The sequence below is a fragment of the Bos indicus genome, chromosome 16 (assembly GCF_029378745.1).
Source record: "Bos indicus isolate NIAB-ARS_2022 breed Sahiwal x Tharparkar chromosome 16, NIAB-ARS_B.indTharparkar_mat_pri_1.0, whole genome shotgun sequence".
NCBI lineage: Eukaryota > Metazoa > Chordata > Mammalia > Artiodactyla > Bovidae > Bos > Bos indicus.
This window is the reverse complement of record NC_091775.1, coordinates 40,716,362-40,741,850: the sequence shown is the minus strand read 5'-3', so window position 1 is coordinate 40,741,850 and position 25,489 is coordinate 40,716,362. Positions and strand designations below refer to the sequence as shown.

General features: G+C 39.3%; 1 protein-coding gene across 8 annotated transcripts in view; it reads right to left on the bottom strand.

Annotated features, from left to right (window-relative positions):
- DNM3 (dynamin 3) overlaps nt 1-25,489 on the bottom strand; it is a 646,555-nt gene that overhangs the window by 12,956 nt on the left and 608,110 nt on the right. For 5 of the 8 annotated variants that reach the window (XM_070768173.1, XM_019976685.2, XM_070768169.1 and 2 more), the window contains 2 exons: nt 18,523-18,749; nt 17,492-17,728 (listed from right to left, as the gene is read on the bottom strand). In XM_070768173.1, the coding sequence (XP_070624274.1) occupies nt 17,492-17,728; nt 18,523-18,749 (464 nt within the window). Of the gene's footprint in view, nt 1-8,695; nt 12,579-12,598; nt 16,487-17,491; nt 17,729-18,522; nt 18,750-25,489 lie in introns of those variants that run through there. The other 3 variants (XM_070768172.1, XM_070768174.1, XM_070768170.1) reach the window with 2 other exon arrangements.

The following is a 25,489-nucleotide window of genomic DNA, read 5'->3' as shown; positions in this document are numbered from 1 at the left end:
CAGAGTTCTCTTCTGATTCTTTTGTTTATCTGCTAGAACTGTATTCCTCCCTCCACACCCACCTTGGTGAAGTTTCTCTGACCTACGTTTTCCTATCTTGATGCTTCTCTAGCATCCCAATGTATTTCTAGAATTAGGTTTATATATTTATTGCCACTGACCAGAAATGGACTATGTCTTAGTCATCTTCACTTTCTTGTGGTGTCTAGGTCAGAGATTGTCATTCATTCATTGAACGTTTGACAAATGAATAAATGAAAGTTACTCCCAGAAGAAACAACTTATGAATACTTTTGATAGCCACTGATCTTTACATTATACTAAGGTATTTTAAAAAAATAAATCACTGTTCTAGCAAAAAAAAAAAGCCAAAACAACAGCTACAATGGCGTGTAGGATTTAGACTCTTAGAAACTCTACCTATAGGATATTTGACTGCTTAACTGTTTAGTAGATGTTTGGAATAAATACTAAATCACAGGCCCTTCCTCGGGGAGTTTGATAGTCACATAACGTATAGAAATATATTCTTAGCATTTTAGCAGTTATAGGAGGAGTGAGAAAGTTGGCCAGAATTTGAACCTGAAAAAGCAAAACTCCATCAGAAGGCTCAATAATGGGATGCACTTAATTAGGCAATTTTATTTGAAAAAAGTAGACTTGAAATGACAAATGCAGCGAGGGGCAGAATACAGTGTAGCATGGTGGGCTAGAAACTGTTCCATGCATATGTGATAGCTTGGACTAAGTGTTGTAGCCAAGACAGAAAGGAATGCAACTGAGTTCTCTTCTGATTCTTTGGTTCTTGGCTTAAATGTCATAGCCCAGCACTTCCTGACCATCGGATAATTTCCAACCACCACTCCTCACCACCTCATGGTTTTATGCATTTCATAGCACTTAACTGTTTGCCATTATGTATTTACTAGCTTATGGCCTGTTTTCTCCAGTAGACAGCAAACTTCTTGAGTGCAGAGACCACATATTCTGTATTTATTACATATATTCAGTATTCAGTATAATGTGATTAGAAGACAGTGAATAAATATTTATTAAATAGCAGACAAACAAGTGAATGACTGAAAAGTACCTACACAAAGATGTTCAGACAGGCTAGAGTATAGACTAGCTCAAGGAGAGTGGGTCCAGCGAGGCCAGAAATGCAACTTTTTTTGAAGCATTTGTCAGAGGTTTATATTTGAGACAGCACGTTTACACAGAAGTTGAAAGATGTGTATTTTAGCTCCAACTGCCAATTTGTGTAATCATTAGTCACTAAACTTCTCTAAGCCTTAGTGTTCTCATCTATGACACAGGAGACTCAGACTAGATGATCTGTAACATGCTTTCCAGTTATGCACTGCATGTATAATTTATTGAGCATGTACTATGTGGTCTGTATTATGCTCCATAATTTTTAAAAACTCAAATCTATTCATAGTGGAATACAAATGGGCTAAAACAAGTATGCAAGTGGTTTTACTACAGCACCCCATTTTAAGTGGAAAAAATGAGGCAAAATTTTGTAATTCAGGCTCAGAGCTTGAAAATACAATAGTGTGGTTAAAGCAGGGGCAAATATGATTTTAATCATGGCATATAAAATTTGAAAATCATAGGAGAATGTAGGTCTATAATGGGGTTAAAGAAACTAGAAATTAAGTGGGGAGGTGGAAGGGATGGACTCAATGATAGAGACAGAGAATAGAAAGATTGAAATACTCTGATGGCACAGCAACCTCTCCTTAATCTCCTCTCCAATCTTTGGGCTGTGTTGATGCAACGAGACAAAGTCAACGATAATAGGCAATTGCAGAAAGAAGGCAAGGCAGGAAACTAAAAAAATACAACTTTCTGTTATGTGCCAGGTCTTTTGTTTGTCTTGTTCATCACCATATCCCAGAATTCAGCTTTGTCTTTGGCTCATGCTATTTTTTTTTTTTCAAATAAATAAATCAGCAGAACCTATCCATTACGAGCACTTTAAGGGAGTCCCTAGGGCACTAAATAGGCACTGCACCCTGTGTGGTGAATTAATGATTGAAAAAGAAGAAAGATCAAATTTCCATCATGGTCTCTTAAAAAAATTATGACATCTTTAAAATATGCCTAGTTTTAAGTTAAAATAACTCATACATGTACTTAGTAATTAAAAATCCTGAAGAGCTGGTCAAGCCTTCTGGAAGAAATAAGCACCATTTTATTTCTAAACAATAACCCCTTGATAATCTAGTAAGGGAAACAATCTAAGAGGAGCATCAAGTTGTTCAGTGTGAATTTTCTTAATAAGTAATGCTAAGATGTTTGCCAACTTCAACACCAGAAAAACATTTAAGGTTTACTGTTAAAGTTCATTTCATTGGTCCAGTTCCTAACCATTCAAAGAGTTTCCAAAGATATTCACCTCATAAGACAGTTTGTTTTGGGCCAAGCAGAGTTATTTGTTTTGTACCAGATTTTTCTCCATTACTTTGCACAGAGATGGGCTTCATTAAATTACCCATTATATTGAAATGGAGCATCTTGCATCACTTAGTGTTTATTGAAACACTGTGTGGTGTGTGGGCGGTTTATGGTTACGATAGAAGAGCCATGTTTCTGCTTCCAAATCAAAGGGAAAGATGTAATACTTCAAGTTGCATTTGTAGCTGCAGGGATGGGCTGGGTGCATTATTTTGGACAATGACAAATTTTGTAAGAAAGTCGAATGTTCATAAGGGGTGGGTGGCATGGTGGGGGAGAAACTGGCTACACTAATAAGAGAGAAGAATGAATCAATTCTCTGATTGTCTCATTTGATTCTTTTCTAAGAATGGGAGAACTAAATCTTCATTTGCTCTTCTCTGGGTTAGCTGGTTCTGAGTATTCACAATGCGTGACTGATCTTAACAGGGGTGCATCGTAACACCAATTACTGACATGGCTTGGTCTTTCTGCCCCTGCCTGTATTTCTCTTCAGGATGCAAAGTGAGATTTATCTATCTGATAAGTTTGTGAGCCAGCCTAGGCCTATGTAGCTCAGGCTCCATCCTTTCCTTACTTAAACCAAAATATCAGGACTCCCAGGCCGGCATTTTTTCTATAGGGCAGTCACATGGGCATGTTCTAAGGGTATGTCTCTGAAATTAGACTGTACATCAGAACTCCCTGGAGGGTTTGCTAAAACAGAGGTTTCTAGGTCCCACAGACTTTCTATAGGGGTGAGACATTTCTAGTAAGTTCCTAGATTATGCTAATGCTGCTGGTCCCATGCTTTGAAAACTGTCTGAAGACATAATAAATGATTTTGTCCTTGCTTTCTTAGCAATTCATTTCACTTGCCAGATGAAGTCAGAGTAAAAAAGAGAAAGTGCTGGGAAAAACTATCTTAAGAAAGATGAAGAAATGGTTGTGGAAATTCTTTGATACCTTTGGAAATCAGATTCAAGCATGGGTCAAATTGGTTTTAGGTTTATTTTGTAAAGACTGAGATATTATACCACAGTAGTTTTTTTTGTTAGTCATCACCAGAAGAATAACTACTTGTTTAGAGAAGCTTGCTCATGAACATGGCAGTGGGTGCAGACACTAAGCACATCTAACCATGCTATTCCAAATTGTCATCTTTGAAAAGGGTACAACTGAAGCCCAGCCTAATTAGTTAGGTGGACCCAAATTTAAAAAAATAAAAAACTCTAAAAAAATCAAAGACTGATACTTTTAGGGGAATTAATTATATTTGCCTACAAGGACAGTTATTTGCATAAAAAGGATATGCAATTTATACCATAAGTTCTACTTATTAGATATAGGTAAAGTCTTAAAATATAACTGTTTTAAAATTTAATTTACATGTAATTGCATTTAGGGTCATTTGATCTTATTGATGAAAAGATAAAAAAGAAGGATTTTGTCTATCTAAGCACAAGAAGTAAAGTATCTCTCCTTTTTGAGGGCTACATAGCATGAATTTCTTAGAGAACAAAAGCAAAAACTGCTTCTGAACTTTCTAAAATGGTGACGCATGCCTCCCACAATGGACTCTGCTGTGCTTGGTTCCCAAGTGGCTTCAGGCAAAAATGGCTCTGGTGGCGTCTGAGTCAGCTAAATGGGGGATGCCCATAGTTTCTCCTTCCCAGGAACTGAAATGCCTTACTTCTCCATGACCCTCTTGAATAACTTAATCCTTGCATCATTTTTCAAAGTTTAAGGCATGTATACATAGTTTATCATCTGAACAACATTATAAACTTCCCATGACCTGAGATTACGCCTTATCCTGCTTGCAGCCTTTCATAGCACCTGTAGGGGGCAGTGTCTCAAGCAGGAATTCAAGGACATGAATAAGTGAACATGCCCAGGAATAAATCAGACAGGAGCACACCTCCAGGTGAAATGGAAAGGCAGCTAACTATGACCCAGGACTTCCTCTTGCTAATGTCTGCTCTAAGAGAACAGATTGTGGGACACAGTGTTTTTAAATTTCAACACAGCATTGTGCTTTGCTTCTTAATTTGAGCATTTATTAAAAAAACAGGTTTTGGATATCTAAAAAGTCCAAGGCAAAGTTCAGAAAAATGCTATGAACAGTCATGATTTTGTCCACATGGAAGATAATATTTTGTAACTGTCAAAAACACTATAGGATGCTATCCAGCATATTTTTGGCTCTTTTAGCTTTGGTACAGAGTGAGCCAGTACTGTCCAAGAATAGTTTACAGTAGATGTTGGAAACAACAGAGAAGTTGGAGTACATTTAAAGGATTCAAGAGAAATTCTCTAATATGACTCTTGCTACATTTTAGAGCCAGCATTTCTTTCCCCTGTGAAAATGAACCCATGATTTTTAAATGTATGTCATTGGGAAAGTATGAATCAACTGATGAACTTTGAAATAACAACATAAGGGGAAAAACAGTCTGTAATTTTTATTTGAAGATGCAAACATATAATATACTGTATAAATTAGTCTCTGAGATAACTGGTTATATAATCCACCTTGCCACACTTCTTTCACTTTATTTTAAACGTCTGACTTGGGTTCCACCCATAAGGATGGTACAGATAAATCCACTTCTGTGGTTGCAGTAAAAAGGCAGCTTAAGGGATTATATGCCTACATGAACTCCACTCAGTTTATGATTTGTAAAAAGAATTAGCCAGGCAAGGTTTTAGCACAGAAGGAATAGCACAAGAACAAGAGAGAAAGTGTGCATTTAAATCATTTCTTAAAATACACTAAAGATTGGGCTAATTCTGAAAATAAACTTTGATTAAACATTGTATATCAACTCATTTTGTTTTCTTTCATTCACTCAATAAGCCCTGTTTATGTGCTAGGGACTGTATAAAGCGTTAGGGGTGCAGAAATAGAGACAGTCACTGCCCAGGAATCTCTAGTCCAGCTGGGAAGAGAGACAAGTAAACAGTGTCACAGCTGGGTAAGTGCAACGACAGGATTATGCCTCAAGCGTTTCAGGGATACCTGGAGTCTTAGACTGGAGTTGGAAAGAGGTTGGGGTGTTAAAAGGGCTTGAAGAAAACAGAAAAAGTTGAGGGTGCCGGCATTCCAGGGATAGGAGATAGTTCGTATGAAGGGGGTAAAAAAGCTAGAAAAAGTACTGTCAGCTTGAGAAATCAAATGTCTCACATTTTATCACAAGTGGCAAAACTACTTGTTTTAATCCAAGTCCTAATTCACAAAGCAAAGTTTTTAAGGGTTTTTTGTTTTAAAATATGATTCCTAAAAAGCATTACTTCTGACCTTTTTATATTTTAGTTTCTGTACTATATCACTGACAACAGAGAAGCTGGGTAGAGAAAAAGACTAAAAGGTTTGCAAAGAAACAGAAGGTCAGAGGAATATAGTGATGAGAAAACTACACAGAGACAAAGGAGGTGGTTTTGAAAGATTCACACGCACATGGTTATTGAATGAAGTTAGGCAGTGTCCCCTCTGAGGACTTTTTTCTCTCTTTGTCTCTTTCTCCTCTTCTTTCCCTTCCTTCTGTCTCCCTCTCTACCTCTTTCTCTCTTTCAAGAAATCCCCAAAGAGATCTAAGAACTTACATGCATGGATGCAGAAACCTAGTCCCACTGATGGTAGCTGGGGCAAAGCTATTTCTAACCCTCTTCACGGTCTTCTGTCCTCTTTTCCCTGCCCTTCCCCTCACTCCCACACCAGGCACCAGGGGAGGGGGTTGGCCAATTCAGACATTTGGGGGAAGGAGGAGAGGTTGGGAAGGAGGTGCTAAGGACCAGCTACTGGGAGAGGCGAACTTTTACTTCTGAGATGTACACTGCTTTGTCACCTCAAGTCAGGGAGAAGAAATGAAAAGAAACAAGGATGGGGAGGAAAAAGGCAACACTGGATCTCTCTATGAAACTGTAAAATTCACTTCTGCATTGGAAAGGTGGGGAAGACCTTTTCTCCTTTCTGACAGCAAGAACCTTCTGGGCATGAGTATCCGACTTGGGGCCTGACCTCAAAGGGGGTAAATGTGTACTGAGAAATATAGATGCAAAAGTTAACTTTCCAATTCCTCTTATTTTTGTAACAACAACAAAAACTGAGCATGAGGAATCTGAAGATTTAGAGAAGATTTATGTTATACCAAGGTTTCATTTTTGCCTGATTGTGAAACCTAGTGAATTAAAAAGCCAGTTTTAAACGCACCACATGGTATTTTTCTGGTCATGTATCAATCCGAGAGGAAAAAATGGAGACGAAGTACAGTTTACTAATTAGAATCCCAGTGATTAAAAAAAATTCCAGCAGGAGGAGCTCTAACATGCTTTAGAGTTCAAGCTTGAAAAACAAAAACACTGAAAGCAAACAGAAAAACAGAGAGGTGGTGTGCTTTGCAAGCTGCCATGTCAGTGAACAAATATGTAACGGAGTCCAATTAAATGCTCAGTGCGAAGACAGAATGGCCCACATTTTCTCCCTTCCACAAGTCTCCGTGTTCTGATGCAGTTAAACTGGGCACGGATCTGTGGTGTCAGGGAGCAAAAGGTTGATTTCTAGGCAAGTGTAGAAATTATTCTTTTCCTCTTGAAGTATCATATTGTTTCTAAATGAGTCTTCTGACGCTGGCTCAAAAACTGCCATTTTAAAATGAAATCTTCATCGGCGTTTGAAGGCACTACAAAAACTCCTGAATGTTCTTCTCCTTTACTCTGTGGCTTGTTGGACGCTTTTTTTAAAATGAGAGAAATGCTGTGTTTGTAAAAACTGGTGCTAAAAGGGCAAGGAATCATAAGTCCCCTGGGCCATGTAAAGAGTCTGCAGAAAGAATTACAGCTTTCTAACACACTCACACACATCAACTGGAATACAAAGAATTTACTCAGGAAAACAGTGAGAAGTATATGAATTTAACAGTTACCGGATTTTAGGGGTAAGCCTTTCCATTCTGGACAGTGTTGTGGGAGAGGGATAGACAAGTGGGTGCACAGTATGATCACAATTACTTAACCTGAAGGAAATTTTCAACCAATCCCTTCTAATCGTTCGCCAATAAGAAGTCAAACTTTTTGTTTTACACCTTAATGGTATGCCCACATTTAAAAATTTTATACTCGCTCCTACAGAAACTTTAACTAGACCAATTCAGGCCAAAAGTCACTAAATAAAGCTAGTCTAGACGGAAAAATCTATGAAAACCATATGTCTTTTAGGCATCTGTCTTACAAAAAACTGCCATCATCTTGGAGAAATAGTTCACAAAATATGCTTTTAGGAAAACACTGCTGTAATGACCATGGGAGCTGTGCTCAAGAAGACGGCTAGGGAGAGCAAAGCTAGAATGTTTACAAATAAGAGGCTCTCATTTCTACATATATCTGTCTGTAACCATCACTGAGAGGATGGGCAAAGGCAGATGTAATTTATATTTCCACTCTTCTAGAAGGGATCAAAAAAGTTTACAGTTTTGTTCCTTCACACCCCCACAGAATGTTAGACCAACGGATCTCAAAGCATCTCTGTTCTCACTCACAGAAAACTGTTTTGAATAATCTTGTACGTGGATGGGGCCAAAAAACCAGAACATTTTCTTCTGATTATTACCTCATCTGGCGGGCCTGCCAAACACAGCTAGAAGGCAGGTGTCCGACAGAAGTAACCAACGGAAGACCGTCCTATATAATTGGGTGTAGTGCCTAACTTAGAGACAAAAGGGATCAGAATGACGGGGAGTACAAAGCAGGAATGCAATGAGAATGCAGTAAAGACAAATGTCCTAAAACCTTGCCTTTCTGCTTTAACATCGCTTTCCGGACTGGAGACAGTGGTCAGCACTACCTTCGTCATTCTAGCTCCATATTTTTGTACCTCAAAATGCACCTTAATAAGTGGTATGAAATCCACAGACAAAAATGTAAAGGTTAACTTTAATGATAAAAATAACAACATATAGACAGAAACCTGAATAGTCTACAGAGACTGGGAAAGTATTTGTAAGTTGCAAAGATTCCCTGTGACCCTCAAGAATATTTTGCTGAGACTTCTTGCTCTACAGGGAAGGGAACAACACAGTAACCGTGGTTATCGGTATGAATGCCTCATGTGCTGTTCAGTCACAAGACTGAATAAACACTATATATCAAATGGAAAGGGTCCTGGGTTGAAGGAGGCGAGTATAGTAAAAAAAAAAGAGGGAAATCTACAAAATGTCATCAATCACACACCAAAGTTTTAAGCAAAAGCAAGAAACACGATTTCAACATGTTTATTCAAAGATACGGTGCCTCAAAATGAATTTCCAAATACTTATTAGTTTTAGAGTATTAAGATGGTAATAGGGTAGTTTAGAGTGTTCGAAATATTAAAACAAATCTAGGAATCATATCAACAACCCTCATCACAGATCCCTAAACTGAACTGGAGAGCATTTAAGTAGGTTAATCAAAGTCCGCTGATGAATTGCAGGGATTTTTATGGTCCATTAATTTCAGTCCTGAGAGTTCTGATACTACTACTATTACAGCTAAAACTATAACTTTTCTTTCTTTCAAAGGATATGTACAGCATGGATTTATTGTGACTTTAGACCCAGTTACGTGGAGGGAAATTACTGCAGTGGTTTCTCTAGTTAACACATTTACTAATGTTTCCTTAATTTTCCACCCCAAGAGGCAATAATTAAGGTAGCACTGGCCTCACATGAAGTTTTATTATTTTAGTTATTAAAATACTTTCCAATACTGCTAAGAAGTAAAAAGAAATTCTAGTTGTTTTAAAAATAAGTAGACGTTTTCCTCATTTTTATAGCTTTACTCCATGAATGGTGGTCTAAAAGGCAAAGCAGAGTGCAGACTTTCTGGCGAAAACACTTGAGCACGAGACTAGGAGGAGATTTATTTGAGGGAAAAACTGCATTCACTCTTAAAATTGGCTTCAAAAGCAATCCTAATATAAAGTTTAAAAATGCACATGGTACAGAATATACCTTACATAATTATCCATTTCCAAGTGGAATAATTTCATTTTAGATTCTCTAAGCTGCAAAATATCTTTAAAAAAGGCTTTCCCATCTCCTCTTATCATAAAAAGTCTCATGCTAGATGAATGTCAAATATACTGAAATGTAGATAAAGCTGCTCACGAAAATCTGAAACCTAATACAGGTATCTATTTACATGGTGGAGGCAACTGGCATATTTGATTGTAAAATAAGATTATTTTCCAAATCATATTCAGAGCCACCTGAGGTCTCCTTTCTCTCGGGTTTCAAAATTGCCACTGATGCCTGGGGATTCACTTGTGGTGATATATCTAGTTGGTGGTTATCTAGTCTTTCCCTTATTCTCTCTTTCTCAAAAACAAAACAAAAACAGAAAAAGGATAAAGTTTACTTCTAAATTTTATATTAACCTACACATTTACTGGGTTCCCATAACAGCAGCAACAACAGTATTATCCCATTTTTCAGTGTTTAATCCCAGTGGGGGAAAATGCTGACTTTATGAAGATTTGGAATTCTCCATGTGTCTGAGCAATTAAAATCAAGAAGGCCTGGCCTTGTCATTGACCATGAGCAATTGAGAATTTTGCCATTTACCATTTTGATTATGCATCTTTCCCCCTGGTCCTTGGATGGAATGTGTTCTTTCTACAATTCATGTGAGCTGATAATTTTGGCTGGAGAACAGGAGTGGACAGTTCCTGGTGTTTATGGGAATGGTTAAAAAATAATTTCAGAAATTAGAGCACTCGTTGTTTGTGGATTTGCCTACCATGTGGCTCTGATGCCTAAAAATTAGCCAGAAAGAAAAGAAAGTATTGTGCCATGATGAGCCTGCCTCAGTTCTTTGTGGCTTTCGACACTGCCCTCTGTAGGAATTCTATTTATGGTCAGAGTTGCCACATGAGCTTAAACTTCATCTAAATACTGTTAATGTGGCATCAGTACACAGGCAGATTCTTATAAACCCAGTGCCTTTCCAACACGCCCCCCACCCCCCACCTCCTCTTCTACATTTAAAAATACTGGCCAGACTAAAAGTGTAATATTCTTTTGGAAACAGCACTGGGTAAGCCAGATGGATTTCATTTGGCAACTAAAGGGTGTAAATATATGTTTAGATTCAGAGGTTCCCCTAGACAATGGTTACAAGATGTTGGCTACAGTAAGCTGAGGGTTTCAATGTAGGGCATTTAAAAATTCTGTATTTAAGCAGCAATAAAATAAAATAAAATTATGACAAGTAGACAACAGCCATCAAACCCTCAGTTAAATCCTCAGTTCCTCTCTCATACAACTGGAGGTAGGCATGTAATTCATATTCTGAGTGAAAAATGCAGCATTTACATTTTCATGTTTAATTTCCTGGCTATTTATTGGCTGAAGTGGCTCTAGTAAGCTAAATTTCACTTCTGATTTTTTCCTTGTAACTGATAAATCAGAGGGAGGAAGAAGCATCCAGCAGCTTATTCTTGGAGCTGGCTGCTTACAGAAAATTTAGAGGTGAAAGAGCCATGGATCATGCTGTGCCATGAATCTCTGAAGTCATTGAAAAACATGCCATCTGACCATAACTGCCTGAAAATGAAAAATCGTTCCCCGTAAAACCGTTCTTTTCTTACAGTGAGGGAGACAAAAGAGGGCAGTGATGAAACAGAAGTACTAGCTTGTGTGCGTCTACAAGACTGTGGGTCTGCTTACACTGGGTAGAATTGTTTTCTTTTCTTTCAGCTGACATCAACTTGTATGTAGGAACATTCAGCAGATTCCAGCTGGTGACAGTTGGCTGCTGACTGGCTACAGGACGAATAATAACTATTGACTGTGCGTTTTTCACCGGACAATGGCTCTTGTGCCAGACTCCAGTCTTGGCTGTTTTCCTCGATCAGGTGAAACCAGGGGTGGATGGGCTACCCTGAAACTCAGAAAGGCTTTCCCTTCATTGTTGAAGCTTAGCAATGTACAGCCCCAAACAAGAACAATGACAGAGCTATTTGTTATTATTTGTTGTGAGACGTGGAAGAAGTTGTTTTGTTAACTCAGTGCCAGTTACCATGGGGCTGAGATGGTATATGGTCTATTGTTATATTTATTGCCCTGCTTTCTGTCTGCATTTCTGTTGTTTGTACTGTCTCATGTAGATCCTTTCTTATTTTCCTTTTTCTTGTACCCTCCTGCAATATCAGATGTTTGGAAAAGTAAGATAAGGGGCACATTGAAAATTTAAAGGCAATCTGAAGTCTATCTTGACACAGCTGTAAAGCTCCCACATTCCTGAGCCTGACCTAAATAGACTGCCAGTCAGTCTGGACTGTGGTGGGATGGAGATGTTTGTGTAAAGTAACTCAAGTTTGCTAGACCCAAGAAGGAAACCACCAGACTAATTTACTTCCACTCAAACTAGAATGAAACCAAGACCCTGAAGAAAGAAAACCTTTGACATTAACCATTGATCCACTTTAGTGAATTATTATGTTACAACCAGAATCACTGTGGTATTTGAATGATTTTGATGAAATATTTAATAGAGAGGATCAAATAAAATTAAAGATATTTTCTTTAGTGAACATCTTGTGGCCAAATTCCTATATTCATGGAAATATATTAAGCATCATGACAACTCATGGTAAACCTACAACAAATTATTAATTACATTTGGGGTTTCAGTAACAAATTCTGTGACATAGTAGCCTCACAATATGCCTCAAATATTAAGAATCAGAAACAATGCTTTGAAGGTGTTTCTAGTCTCAGCAATTATACTTTGTAAAAATCCTTGCTTGATTTTTAAATCCAGTTGCTAAATATAATAACTGTTCCCTGAAAAATTAATACACCTAATCATAAATTTATCTGTTTGTTCTTTAAAGGAGAAAGATGGTGAGGAAAATAGAAAGCTCATGGCTGAAATCAGAAATCACAAGATGAATTCATCATTCGTCCAAAGACACTCAGCTGCTAAAAGAAGTCATGCTTTTAGAGGGCTGTTGAGGAGGGAGTAAGTCAGGATGTTTCCAGAACATGACTGCTGAGGAGTCAGACACAGGCTAGTCCCACAAGTTGCTTAACTGTCCGTGAACCCTGAGCCCACGACTTCAAGGCTCGGCAGCTTCGTCCTTCATGGCACCAAACCTTGATATTAGGGATGCAAAGACACACTCATAAGAATCACAGGTTTTCTCTTATTCAAAATTTGGGGAACTGGCTAAAAACAAAACAAAACAGGGGAGCTTTATCCCTAGGTGAAAGGGATTCTGTGTTATCTGTCAGTTAAATCAATGCATAAAATATGTATGCATAAAAGAGACACGGTACAGAAGACATCAAGGTCAACCATTTAAAACAAGATTAAAGAGAATCAAAGGGCTTTTACCTTTGTAAAGAAAAGAACATGCATGCATGGACTGTCTCTTCACATAAAGAACTGATGTATCTTTTGCTATGGTTAGTTGAACCATGAATTACTGAGAATGTGGGGCTGTGAGGAGACTCTCAAGGTGCTCCATGTAAAGTCAGGGAAACTAAGTCATGGAAGGAGTGCAAGTGGGAGGCCCTGGGGTAATCTTAATGCTATTCCAGGGCTGTCCCTGCAAGGCAGGGATGCCGGTATCACCATGGGCCTCCCCAGAGAGAGACTCTTTCTATCCAGCACTCTTGATATCCATGCTGTGTTTCTGTCATGTGAATGAGCTGGAGTAAAAGCTAACCCTCTCCTCTGATTCACTTGTGTCATTTTTAAAAGACACCATCAGACTTGGTGATAGGGGGTGGTTAAAAAAGGACTTCTATTTTTTTTTTAAGTGTTTTTTTTTTTTTTTAAATAGAAGACTGGGTGATGAGGTAAGTGAAGTTTGCTTTTCCTTGGATAGAGACCCTTCCTCCCACCCTTATCCCCTTTTGACCGTTGCAAAATAGCTTAGTCCAAGGAAAGGGGAGAAGACAAATGAATAAAATAATGCCAGAGTCACCGTTGCCAGGAAAAACACACTCTGATTCAGTTAATTTGTTCTGTTAATGTCAAAGGCTGTGATTCCCAATTAGCTAATTTTAAGAAGCTCTAACTGAAAATAGCTACATCAGCCCTAGACATTAGGATCCTCAAGTAAAAGAATAGGGCCCCTAAAGAGGTACTGAGGTCTGTTTAAGAGTATCTTGCTAAACAAGGATACAACTAAATGGGGTTTTCCAACTGGGTTTCAGCCCCTCCAGAGAAGCTGATGGAGGTGAGAGAGGAGGGGGACACACGAAACCGTCTAGCATCAGAAAATGTTCCCCAAGTCAGATTTGTGTACAGTCAACTTTCTAATGGTAGAATCATCCCTGTTGATGAGCCTCTTTGGGACAGAAATGCTTCCCTAGTTCAGGAGGAATTAATTAAAGCAGGCATGTAGTTTGCAATATTTCTAGCTCCCTCACTGAAAGGCTCCATGCACATAAACCAGAACAGTTTGAGCAGCTGAGAAAACCTGGGCCAAAAATGACTCCACCAGCCCCTCTCCTTCCTCTTTCTTTACATTGAAATGGAAAGATAAAATAATAATCACTTAAAAAAAAAAAAACAAAAAAAAAACCCACCCAGAATACTCATGGTTTCTGTACAACTGTAAGCACTTTCATTATGTCTGAATAGGGTCATAATAAATCTATGCTCTTAAAAGTGAAGATCATAGCCTGCTAATGAAACTGTGAATTATCCGGAAGAAAACTAAGCTCGGGCACACAGTGCATGGCAGAATCCTCTGCTGCTAAAAGTTCAGTGTTTGCCTTTGTAACATTAAAGCCCAACAGGGAGCTGGCGGGATACCCCTTGTGCTGTCTTGTCATATTATGAGTTTCTGGTTTCAGATAAAAGGGGAGAAAGGGCCCTTAAGAAAGCAAAGGACTGGGGAAAAAAATTAAATTTCCTTCTCGGAAAGCTAAGGGTTGGTTTTCTGAAGATGATGGATAATGGCATTTCAAGTTTTTTAGATTTTAATAGAGAAAATGGAGGCAAGTCATGGAGGGAAAAGAGAATACATAAATAAATAGAACAAGGTGAAGTTTCCACAAGAATTCCTTTAACTTTTTCTTTCTTTCTTTCTATCTCTGTCTCTCTTTCCTTTCCTCTCTCTTTCTTTTTTTGAAATCTTAAACCTCATTTCTGGCTTACATTTGGTAGGATTCCCGCTCTGGCTTTTATTAAAAACAGACTTTATGTGGTCAGAATTCTCCATCTAAAGCTAAACTTTAATAGGCATAAGGATCCTGACAGAGTCTTTCTTGCTCTCTCTCAGGTGACCACCCCCCTGCCCCTCCAGGGATTTCCCTCCCAATGCGCAGAACTGGCGCTGAAACTCGAAGGCTCAGCAGAAAACAACCAACTTTCCTCTTTTACTCAGAACTCTCATTTCTGTTTTACATTTGAGACTCTTTGCAAGGCCAGATCAAATTAAGTCTGGCTCTAACTTGAGAATACCCTAAAAATTTTGAGTAACACAACTGTTGTCCTATAAATTCCCGAGTGCAGACGACTGAAACCTGGAGGTTTCCCTCTCCAGCTCAGGCTCCGGAGGCTGATTCCTGCCGGCTACCCTCTGTGAGTGAGCTCAGAAATACCAAGGGCAACTCCACCTGGCTTAACAAATCAATTTAGCATTCAGCAGTATCTCTGAAGGGTATTAGCAAGTCAGCTTATCTGAAACAAAGAGGTGAAGCAGCCAAGCGAGCAGGCAAAGACATGCACTTTCATTCCTGAAGACAGGCATCCCCAGGTTGCTCTGGTTCCTTCTTATAGCTAAACAGACAAAATAGCTGACTTCAAGGCTCCTGTGTGGGACTCTAACAGCCCTCCCCCAATGGCCTCCATACGTTCTTGGCACAATGGCAGACCTTTTCCCAGTCAATTTTAAGTTTCCTAAAATAATAATTTAATTTTGCTTATAAGTGAGGCTCAGCGCTGACCTTTATGCTTAATTACATGGAAGGGACGGTCTTTTGAATGCTGCAGTACAGAAGTTCTCAAGGGGAGGAAGATTAACTCCCCCAAACCAGTGACAATGTCTGGAAACATTTTCAGTGGTGACAACTCGGTGAGTGCAACTGACATCCGGTGGGTAGAGGCCAGGATGCTGCTAAACGTCCTAAAATGCACAGCATGACCCACACAACAAAAACGTCAGTAGCGCTGAGATGGAGAAATCCTGACATTATGGTTACGAGACAGTTTTGGAGTCAGACTGCTTGGTGTTGAAGCCCAACTCTGTTAGGGCCTGGTTGAGTGCCTTGGGCAAACAGCTTAACCTCTGCATCTAGTCTGTAAAATGGACAATCACCTAACTCGTGGGGTTGTTGTGAGCATTCAACAAAAATATACCTGCAAAACTCTCAGGACAGCGCCTAGCATACATTTTGGTGGTGGTGATTTAGTCACTAAGTTGTGTCCGACTCTTTTGTGACCCTACGGACTGTAACCCACTGGGCCCCTCCATGCATGGGATTTCCCAGGCAAGAATACTGGAGCGGGTTGCCATTTCCTTCTTTAGTGGGTCTTCTCAACCCAGGGATCAAACCTGGGCCTCCTGCATTTCAGGCATATTCTTTACTGACTGAGCCACCAGAGGCAGACACGACTAAAGCGACTGAGCACGCACGCACGCAAAGCAAACATTGAGAGCTCAATAAATATTATCATTTTTATTATTAATACTAGAATTAAGCTCAGTTCCAAGTAAATTATAAATCCAATTTTCTGAGGTTAGAGGAAAAAAAACCTGGTTTGAGAGTACACATATCCTCTCTGATGGGGACCACAATGGTGATGGCAATAACATCCACTGTGATTTACAGTTAATGAGACTTTTTCAAATATCCCATCTCATATGATTTGAGCAACAAACTTGGTGAGTCTTTACTTCATAGATGAGGAACTCATGGCTCAGTCTGAGTTTCCCAAGACCTGTGGCAAATCAAATCTTCTGATTTCACTTCCCTTCTATTCCTCTACACCTCCCTTTGTTTGGTGGTTTAGGATACCCTTCTTCTCTTCATTACACCCAACAGCCCTGAAGATTGAAATAAATGTAAGCACTGTAATCAGAGGGTGAGGTGACTCAGACTTCATGGGTAGGCAGAAAGCACTTCTCTTTTGACAGTACAAGCATAGTAAGGTTTTCCTTCATGGAGTATACAAATATTTTAATCCTCTGAATTGAACTTTGAAAAAACTAGCTTTCTCTATGGGCTATTTTCTTTCCTTTTTAAATTTCTGATGTTGGAAAAAAAAACAAAACCCTAATTCTCTCTATTTTCAAAATCTCTAATTAATATATTGACTGTAAATGTATGAAGGTGAGACTATAGTTTCAACTATATGTGGTATACATGATTTCAAGTTTCAGTTATTTATTAGCTATTTTGTTTCACAATTAAGCCTGAAAATCTGCTTATAAATGCCAGAATGTATTATTCAAATGTACATTGTTCTATTTATTGTCAGTGACCGCACACAGCAGTCATATGTCTGTGTTAAAAAACAATTGCAGATGAATCAGCCAGATTTTTACTCAGCCTACATTAAAGTTAGTGACATTGGGTTTAAGGGTCAAAGTTCGGAGGGCAGATGGATAATATTCCTTGAAGTCAGTGGTTTTATAGAATTCCTCTGGTAATAGAAGAGGCTAGGCCTTAGCTTGTGATGCTCTGGTGACCTAGGGTGCACACAGCTTGCAGCAAACCAGCCACTGGCTCTTTCACTTCAAAGTTCTCTGTCAAATCCTACAAATAGCTGCCAAAACATCATTCATCTGGACCTAAGTTTCTGTGGTTCATTTAGTTTGTGCCAGTAGAGAAAGGAGAGTGTAGTTCATATATTGGTTTCTAAATGGAGTCGTGGGCTCAGCAATCTTCCTATGATTCCTCTCCTGGGGGAGGGGATACAGCAAACATGTAGGACAGTATCTCTGCCCTTTTCTTTTCCAAATCAATTTTGTCTGTCACGCTATGAGAAGAGAACCCACGAGCATCCCACCCCGCGACCCCCCTACTTCGGCCGCGTGCAGAACACTCACCTCGGGACGCTGGGAGGGGCCCTAGTGGGCCGAGACGGAACCTGCGGAGGCGCCCCGAACGAGTCACTGCTGTTGGGGAAAGGAGGTAATGGGCCCGGCCGGAATGGCACTGGCGGCGCCCCTGAGTGGGGTCCCGGGGAGGGGATGGCGGGTGCAGGTCCCCGGCCGGACGTCGGTCGTGGGAGAGGTGCGCTCAGCGTCGGCCTCCTCTGGGTGGTGGGGCTTGGAGGGGGGGACCTGGGGACAGAGAGAGACATCAGTTTGCTCATCCTCCTTTCCATCAGAAGTCATCCTTAAAAATATGTTATAATTGACTATGTTTAAAAAAGTATCATCTGACTAACTCAGATACACATTAGGGATATTATAAAAGGGTAAAAGGTGAAAGGAAGTTTCCTTCCCCACCCCTTCCTCTGTGGAGACAACCAGTATCTTTTCCTGGGTATCCTTTTTATCTATATTCTATATTATCTTCTCTCTCTCATATATATACATATATATATATATATATGCATAAATTGCTTTTTTGCATACAACATTCTATAATTTAAATTTTTTTTTAAGCTTCACATTAACTGGACTGTCTTTTTACTTCAGTACTTATTCTTTTTAATGGCTGTATAACATGCCATTGTCCAGGTATATTGTGCTTGTTTTTGAAAGGAGCTGAGACTATCTGACTCTCTCTATCCCTCCTGAACTTAAATAATCCTTTTCCTCTTTTTGCTTTAGGTTCATATTGGACTTCCCTGGTGGCTCAGACGGTAAAGCGTCTGTCTACAATGCAGGAGACCTAGGTTCGATCCCTGGGTTGGGAAGATTCCCTGGAGAAGGAAATGGCAACCCATTTCAGTACTCTTGCCTAGAAAATCCCACGGACGGAGGAGCCTGGTGTCCATGGGGTCGCAAAGAGTCGGACATGACTGAGCGATTTCACTTCTTCTTCTTCGTATCGGTTTAGGGAAGCACATTCAGAAAACGACTGTGGACAAGCTGGGAGGCCTCTGGCATTGGGGGCACCATCTTCCTACCTGCGGGAATGCTGGATCCAGGAGTCGTCCACAGGTGGTGGTGCGGGTGTGAACGTCGTGGCTGTGTTGATGTCGCCGATGACCACGAGGGCTTCTTTAAGGGCCTGGTACATTCGAAGCATCTCGTCCCGGCGCTGAGCCTGCTCCACAGACTCCTCCATCAGGGTATTTTGGTCCTCTGAAGAATATAACTGTGCTAGGAGCTCGGAATTTATGAAATCTTTAACCTGTCGAGTCACCGCAGAAAAGTGAAAAATGGAAATGAATGAGTGACTGAATGATAAACTGGTTCAGAGCCTGTGGACAAAGTCCACAAAAGTTCACTCTGGGAAAGGGGACCCATCATGCATGTTCACTCTTCTTTCTTCATTAGCCTCCCGATACCAGTAACAGTTTTCCTCTCTGTCTGACGGCCGTTGATACTAAAGAAAAACAGGTAGTTGAAAAGAGGGCCAAACCTCGCCATCATCAGGACAAGGCCTATTGGTCGTACAAGCATTTCTGCAGTGTTGTCTGTGGCTGCTTGGTTTATAGACAAGGGAAAGTGCCAGCAGGTAAGTGGTGGTATTTTCAATAGGAAACAATGATGTAGGGAAACTTAGGTAGTAACACAAGCTATGTATTCCTTGGTGTTTCAGCCCTTTACCTATCTTTTACCAAAAATCCCTGGAATACTATTAAGACCCCAGGTTTCCATGTTGTCTCAAAAGTGGAATTAGTACCAGTGAATATGTATTAAATATAGAATCATATATAATTATGCAAGTTCATTTACAAAAAAAGTGATACATTCTCTGGTTTCCAGAGCTTAACAGTGATGAAGACTGACATAAGGTTCCATAGTTAACCTTATATGACATAAAATTTCATATAAGAAAATAAATTAAAATATGAACAATTCATGTGAGTCTTTGAGGAGGGGCATTTTGTGGCAGGATGAGAATGGAAAGGATGGGTTGTCACATAGCCTTGAGGGAGAGAGAATCAATAACTGTATTTCATCAAGTCTAAGACACCCCTGATTTTGAGACACACCACTCTTTTACGTGCCACTAAGAAAGGAAAACCACTGTCAACTAAACTACGACAGAATGCCAAGGTATCACTGAGTGTCACATGCATCCTCGTGTCAGAAATGTTAAATGTGGAAAAAAGTGAATGTGAGAATCAATGAAATCCAATGTGTCTTCACAAGGTATCTGATTTAATTCTCACTGCATATGTATGAAGCATGTATTATTATCCCAATTTTACAGATGAAGGAACTGAATGAAGCTCAGAGAAGTTAAGTAACTTGCCCAAAGTCACACAACATTAAGTTGAACCCCACATCTTCGGACTTGTCTAGTGCTCTTTCCATGACCCCCTTGCCTCACTTTGAGTGACTAGAAAAGATAATTTACAGTTAAGCGTCAGGATTATAGTGTGGTACACAAGTATGTCACTTAACTTAAGCCTAGAAAAATAAACCAACTTGAATTTTTCAATGCCTCTGTTAAGAGAAAGTTAACACTTATCTAGAGTCACTAGATCTATGAAAGGCCAAAAGCGAGTATATTTAATTGTTACAAATTCAAGCAGACAACAGAACACTTATCAGATGCTCAAGATTCCTGGGTTGTAGTTAAATTTGTAACTCAGAAATGACAAGATTCTAAAACACATAACTTCACTATTTTTTAAAGGTATCAAACCATATGAATAATTCTACTAATCAGAGAATTCAGCTAAATCACAGCTCTGTTGTGAAATAAATAAAAACTGTTCTCTGTACATATTCTGTAAACCAGGAATGATTTAAATGTAGAAGCAATCTAATACATAAGATGTATCCAGGCAACTGTCTGGTGGAAGGGGAAGTTTATGTGTGATGGCTGTAGAAGGTAAATTTGGCCAGGTAACTTGGGGCCAGATGTGAAGGCCTTGAAAGCCAAGGAAAAGTATTTGAACTTTATCCACTTGGCAATGGGGAGCCATGGAAGGCTTTTAAAGCAAGTAAGTGAAATAATAAAAGAGAGTTTTAGGAAAGTCAATCTGGCTGTGATTGGAAAAGAATTTGCAAGAGTGGTAGTAGAGATAAAGAATTCTGTCAGAAGATCACTGCAGATTTATGGAATGATAAGGGTTTAATTTAGCAAGGTTGCTGTAGAATAGAAAATATGGACACAGATAAATGATATTATAAAGGAAAAACCAGCTGGACTTGGTGCTGTTTGGCTATGAGGGGCAAGGAAGAAAGGAACAAAGACCCTTGAAGCATTGAAGTTTGGGTGAGTGGAAGTCAAGGAAAGTCAGGTTTAGAGAAAAGACAGTAAATTTGGCTTAAGAACTGTTCTCCTCCTTGAAGATTTATTTACTGCTAAACACACTTGCAGGTGCCCAAGGAGTCATACACATTTGCACAAATCTTCCACTGTGAGGTGTGTAAGTACTTGGAGAGATGGTGCAACTCCAAACTCAAAACCAGACAAGTTTCCTGGCATTGACCATCAGTTAGGTTAAGCTCTTTTGAAGCTTTACATCTTCCTGGAGTATCACTTAGAATCTATTAAACACAATTTAAAAGAAGGTCCTTCCAAGAATAGATTTAAAGCAGATCTGAATTAAGAAGCAACTGTCAAACAAACCATGAAATAAAATAATAAGAGCCTGCTTCGGCATTCTGATCAAAGATCTGCCTTGAATCAACTCTTCCACATCAAAATGTTACACATTAAAACCTGCCTACTACCCAATAGATTTAGCAATGTCCTGAAATAATATGAATGATTTTTAGCATAAGAGAAAGTGGCAATATAGTACAGTGGTTAAGGGCATATTCTTTGGAATGAGACAGCTCAAAATTTGAGTCCTACAGGACTTCCCTGCTGGGCCAGTGGTTAAGACACCATGCTTCCAATGTAGGGGTACAGGTTCGATCACTGGTTGGGGAACTAAGATCCCACAAGCCACGTGTCACAGTCCAAAAATGAATTTGAGTCCTAGCTCTAACATTTATTGTTCTTGGACAAAAAACTTAACATTTTTGAGTTTCAGATTCCTGATCTGCAAAATGAGGTTAAAGGTAGGAGCTGCCTCAAGAGTTGGTATAAGAAAAAAAAAAAAAGAGTTGGTGCAAGGATTCAGTGAAACAGTGAATATATATTGCCTAGCATGATGCCAGGGCTTTCCTGGTGGCCCAGATGGTAAAGAATCTGCTTGCAATGAGAGAGACCTGGTTTCGATCCCGTGGTCAGGAAGATCCCCTGGAGAAGGGAATGGCTATCTGCTCAAGTATTCTTGCCTGGAGAATTCCATGGACAGAGGAGCCTGGTAGGCTTGATGCCTAGCATTTAGGCAGTGCTCCATCAACAAAAGCTATCTTTTTATAGTATAAGGTCTAAATTGGGATTAGGTATGTAGAGATAGGCAACTAGGGCAATAGTGCCAGCATCAAGTGACACAGTTCACGTAGAGCGAAGTTAACATTTATTTTGCACGTAAGAAAATTTAAAACTCTTCTCCTCCTGCTAGCCTCACTTTGTAATGCTATAACTGGAACAAAGGTAGGGGGGACTTTGGGGAGTTTCCAGACACTTCAGGGACTTTCTGAGCAGTTTGTATGTCAATGTTACAAATATTTAAATCAAGGATTCTGCACAATTGGAGGCCAAGTGGATCCCTTTTAAATGATAGCATTGAGAAAATACCTTACAGAACATGACCTAAACTAATTATACTTGGATGTGAGATTTGAAAGAATCTTTACGGCTTTAATTATAACACCTTATAACCTATACATCTTTGTGAGGTTCACCAAAAAATTCTCACGCACAAAGCCTCATTCCAGTTCAAACTCCACAGGCTAGATAAACAGGCATTACTGCGCCATGTCGTTCTGCTCAGTGTAAAGGAATGTGAGGTCATTAAAAACGTTCCACATGTTTTCCTCTCTTTCTGACTTTAACCCTTCTCTAGCAATCTGCAGTATTTTTGAATCTTTAACTTTCTTCTTTGTCTTTATTACTAAAACCATTTAAAGCCTTCACAATTAGAAGAGATATTTATAGAATTTTCATACAATTCAGTTACTTAGAAGACCATTTCCTTAAAACCTTTTTGTTTCGAGACAGGAGGGGCCACAGAATGGCACAGTGATAAGTTTCATTCACATGAATATACCTATAAAAACTTAATTAAGAAATTTAATTGTGTTCAGCTTTAGAGAGGGGCTTGGTTAGAATATATAGATTCCTTGGGATCTCACAATTCTCTAATTTCTACTTAAGACTGCTTTCCATTTCCCAGGATTTCATTTTGGTAAAGACCAACCAAGTTTTCCTTTGAAAAGGAATATCCTTTGACTCACAAAGGTTGAGCAAAGAAGATGGGCAGAAAAAAGTACATACCGTATAATTCCAAAGTTCAAGTACGGCAGAACTAATCTATGATGTAAAGCAGGAGAGTTACCTTTGGTGGTGAGTGATGGTGGGGGGTGGAGGGGAGCAAAAGTGGGGCTTGTGAGGCTTCTGGGTCTTAGTTGGGATCTGTTTCTTGAGCAGGATACAGAATTCTTGACTGGTGGAAATAAATTAGTGCTCTGGTATTTAAGATGTTCTTTCCCTTCAAATAATGAACATTTAAAATAACACTCTACTTCATACACATTAAAGTTACAATAAGTTGTGGAACTAGGGCACATGTTACTAATTTTCCACCAAAGGGCCACTGGCCAAGGAGAGTGAAAGTAGACCTCCAGGGGTCCAGGGGCACAGGCTCCAAGTGTGAAATGCCTCCAGGTTTCATATTTGGTTCTTAAAATGTTTCATAAAACTTTACATTCTATTTTGTATTAGCTGGGTTTGTTTGACTACAAGGAACAATGTTTTAAATTACTTACTAGTTAAGATTCAAAACATTGTTTCTCGTATTCAAACAAACCCTAATCAAATTTTCAAGTAAAATGAACCCTCTGGGAAGACAGCCTATGTATATGCTATGGGGATCAGAGCCCACCCCCCTGGTTTGAGAAGACTAACAATGTTCTGAACCTTGCCATATGCACTGTCTGGTGGTGGACTGGAGAGAATATCAGACCATGAATGAGAAGACGTGGAGGTGGATTTTAGTCATGATCCTGCCACCGCCAGCTGTGTGATCTTGGGCAAGTCACTTAGCCTCTTGGGGCCTCAACTTCTTCATTTGAAACGGAACAAAATCATGAGTACCCAACAGGTGGCTGTCCTATGGGTTCAAACACAAACTGATGTGCTGCTTTGCCACTGACACTTTTCAAATAAAGCTGGATTCACTTTCTTGATTCTCTAATCGAGAACTTCTGGTAGTGTGAGCTAGAAGAAGAGGCCATCGAGATGTGCTTGCTATGCGGTGTTATATGTGTGTTTTCTTTAAAGTCTCAAACAAAACTGTCGCTTTGCCTGTAGCCTGTCCGGAAAAACTGCCTGTCATAAACTTGCTATTTCTTTGTGCCGCTGTTACCTGGTATGTTTAAGCAATGAAACAGCTGCTGCATTTCAATAGACAAAGGCTTACAGTATGTCTGAGGCGAGGCATTTATTGCTGGCTTTAAACTTCTTAAACAATTCCATATGGAGACTTGAGTGGCAGAACACTTAATGTAAACTTTCAAAGGAAACTGCCCACCAAATTCTGAACTTTATGAAAGTTGGCTGAAACATATTCGTTTTCAGAAGGCAGAGTAGCCATTCCCATTTCAGAGAGGAAAGGCCACAGCCTGGCTTTCAATAGTGATAGTTAACAAATAGAGGACCCGGTTTTAGGCATTTATCAGTTCTGCAGGAACAACTGGCTTTTTCATCCACAACCATTTTTAGAAATAGCGGGGTTAAGGAGATGGAATTCAGAATGAGGAGTCAAAGTATTTAGTTTTCTTGTTATGATTTTAAGATTAATTCTTTCACTTGAAGATCTCTTCACTTTAAGTTTAAAAAAAAAAAATCAACACATATGTATGACACAGTACTGGGTATTCAGTGTGTTTCTGTTCCTTGTACTCAAAAGGGTGCTTTTGGAATGAACAAAAAGGGATCAGACGTTCTGTACCATAAGATGTCATGAGAATATATTTTTTTTAAAAGGGATTTGTATTTTTACATATACATAATTATACATATAAATTTATATTATACACACACACATATATAAAACTATATACTTTCATTTTTGTTTTTCAGTCATTAAGTCATGTCCAACTCTTTGCGACCCCATGGACTGTAGAACACCAGGCTCCACTGGGCTCTCCAGGCAAGAATATTGGAGTGGGTTGCCATTTCCTTCTCTAGGGGATCTTCCCAGACCAGGGATTGAACCTGCATTTCCTGCATTGGCATGTAGATTCTTTACCACTCAGCCACCAGGGAAGCTCTATATACTTTTACATATATGGTAAAAATGTGGATAAAATAATATCCAAAGGAAAGCAATCATCCTAGATGTATAAAACTATTTTCTGGTAGATATAAAATATTATATTCAAACAAAGATAGCCATAATGTCATAAGAATCCAGCATTACATAATGTTTTTACTTTCTCCACATTCCTATCAATCTCTACCTCAAGGTTTGACCTTGGAGATCAAGTCTTAATTGAAGTGTTCTTTCTCATGACTCTTATGTGAGGTCTCCTTGAGGACAATTAGCAGAACTTCACTTCAATGGATAATACCTTTAGGTAGGGGTTTTGCCATCTCATAAAGCAAGTGAGTGGTGAGGGGTAAGGGCAATTATCCTCATGTTTCTTTGTGTGTGTGTGTTTCTTGAGAAGGTGAAAGTAGGATAGATCTGCAATCAGTTTTTTTTTCCCCCTTTTGACTAATTTATGTCAAGCCACTCCTCACAGCTATAGACAGGAAGTGCTATTTCCTGTGCTGATGATTTAATATAGTGCAGAGCAGAGCAGCGTTTGAACTGATGGCAGCACTAATGACTCTAGGTAAAACAGGGAAAA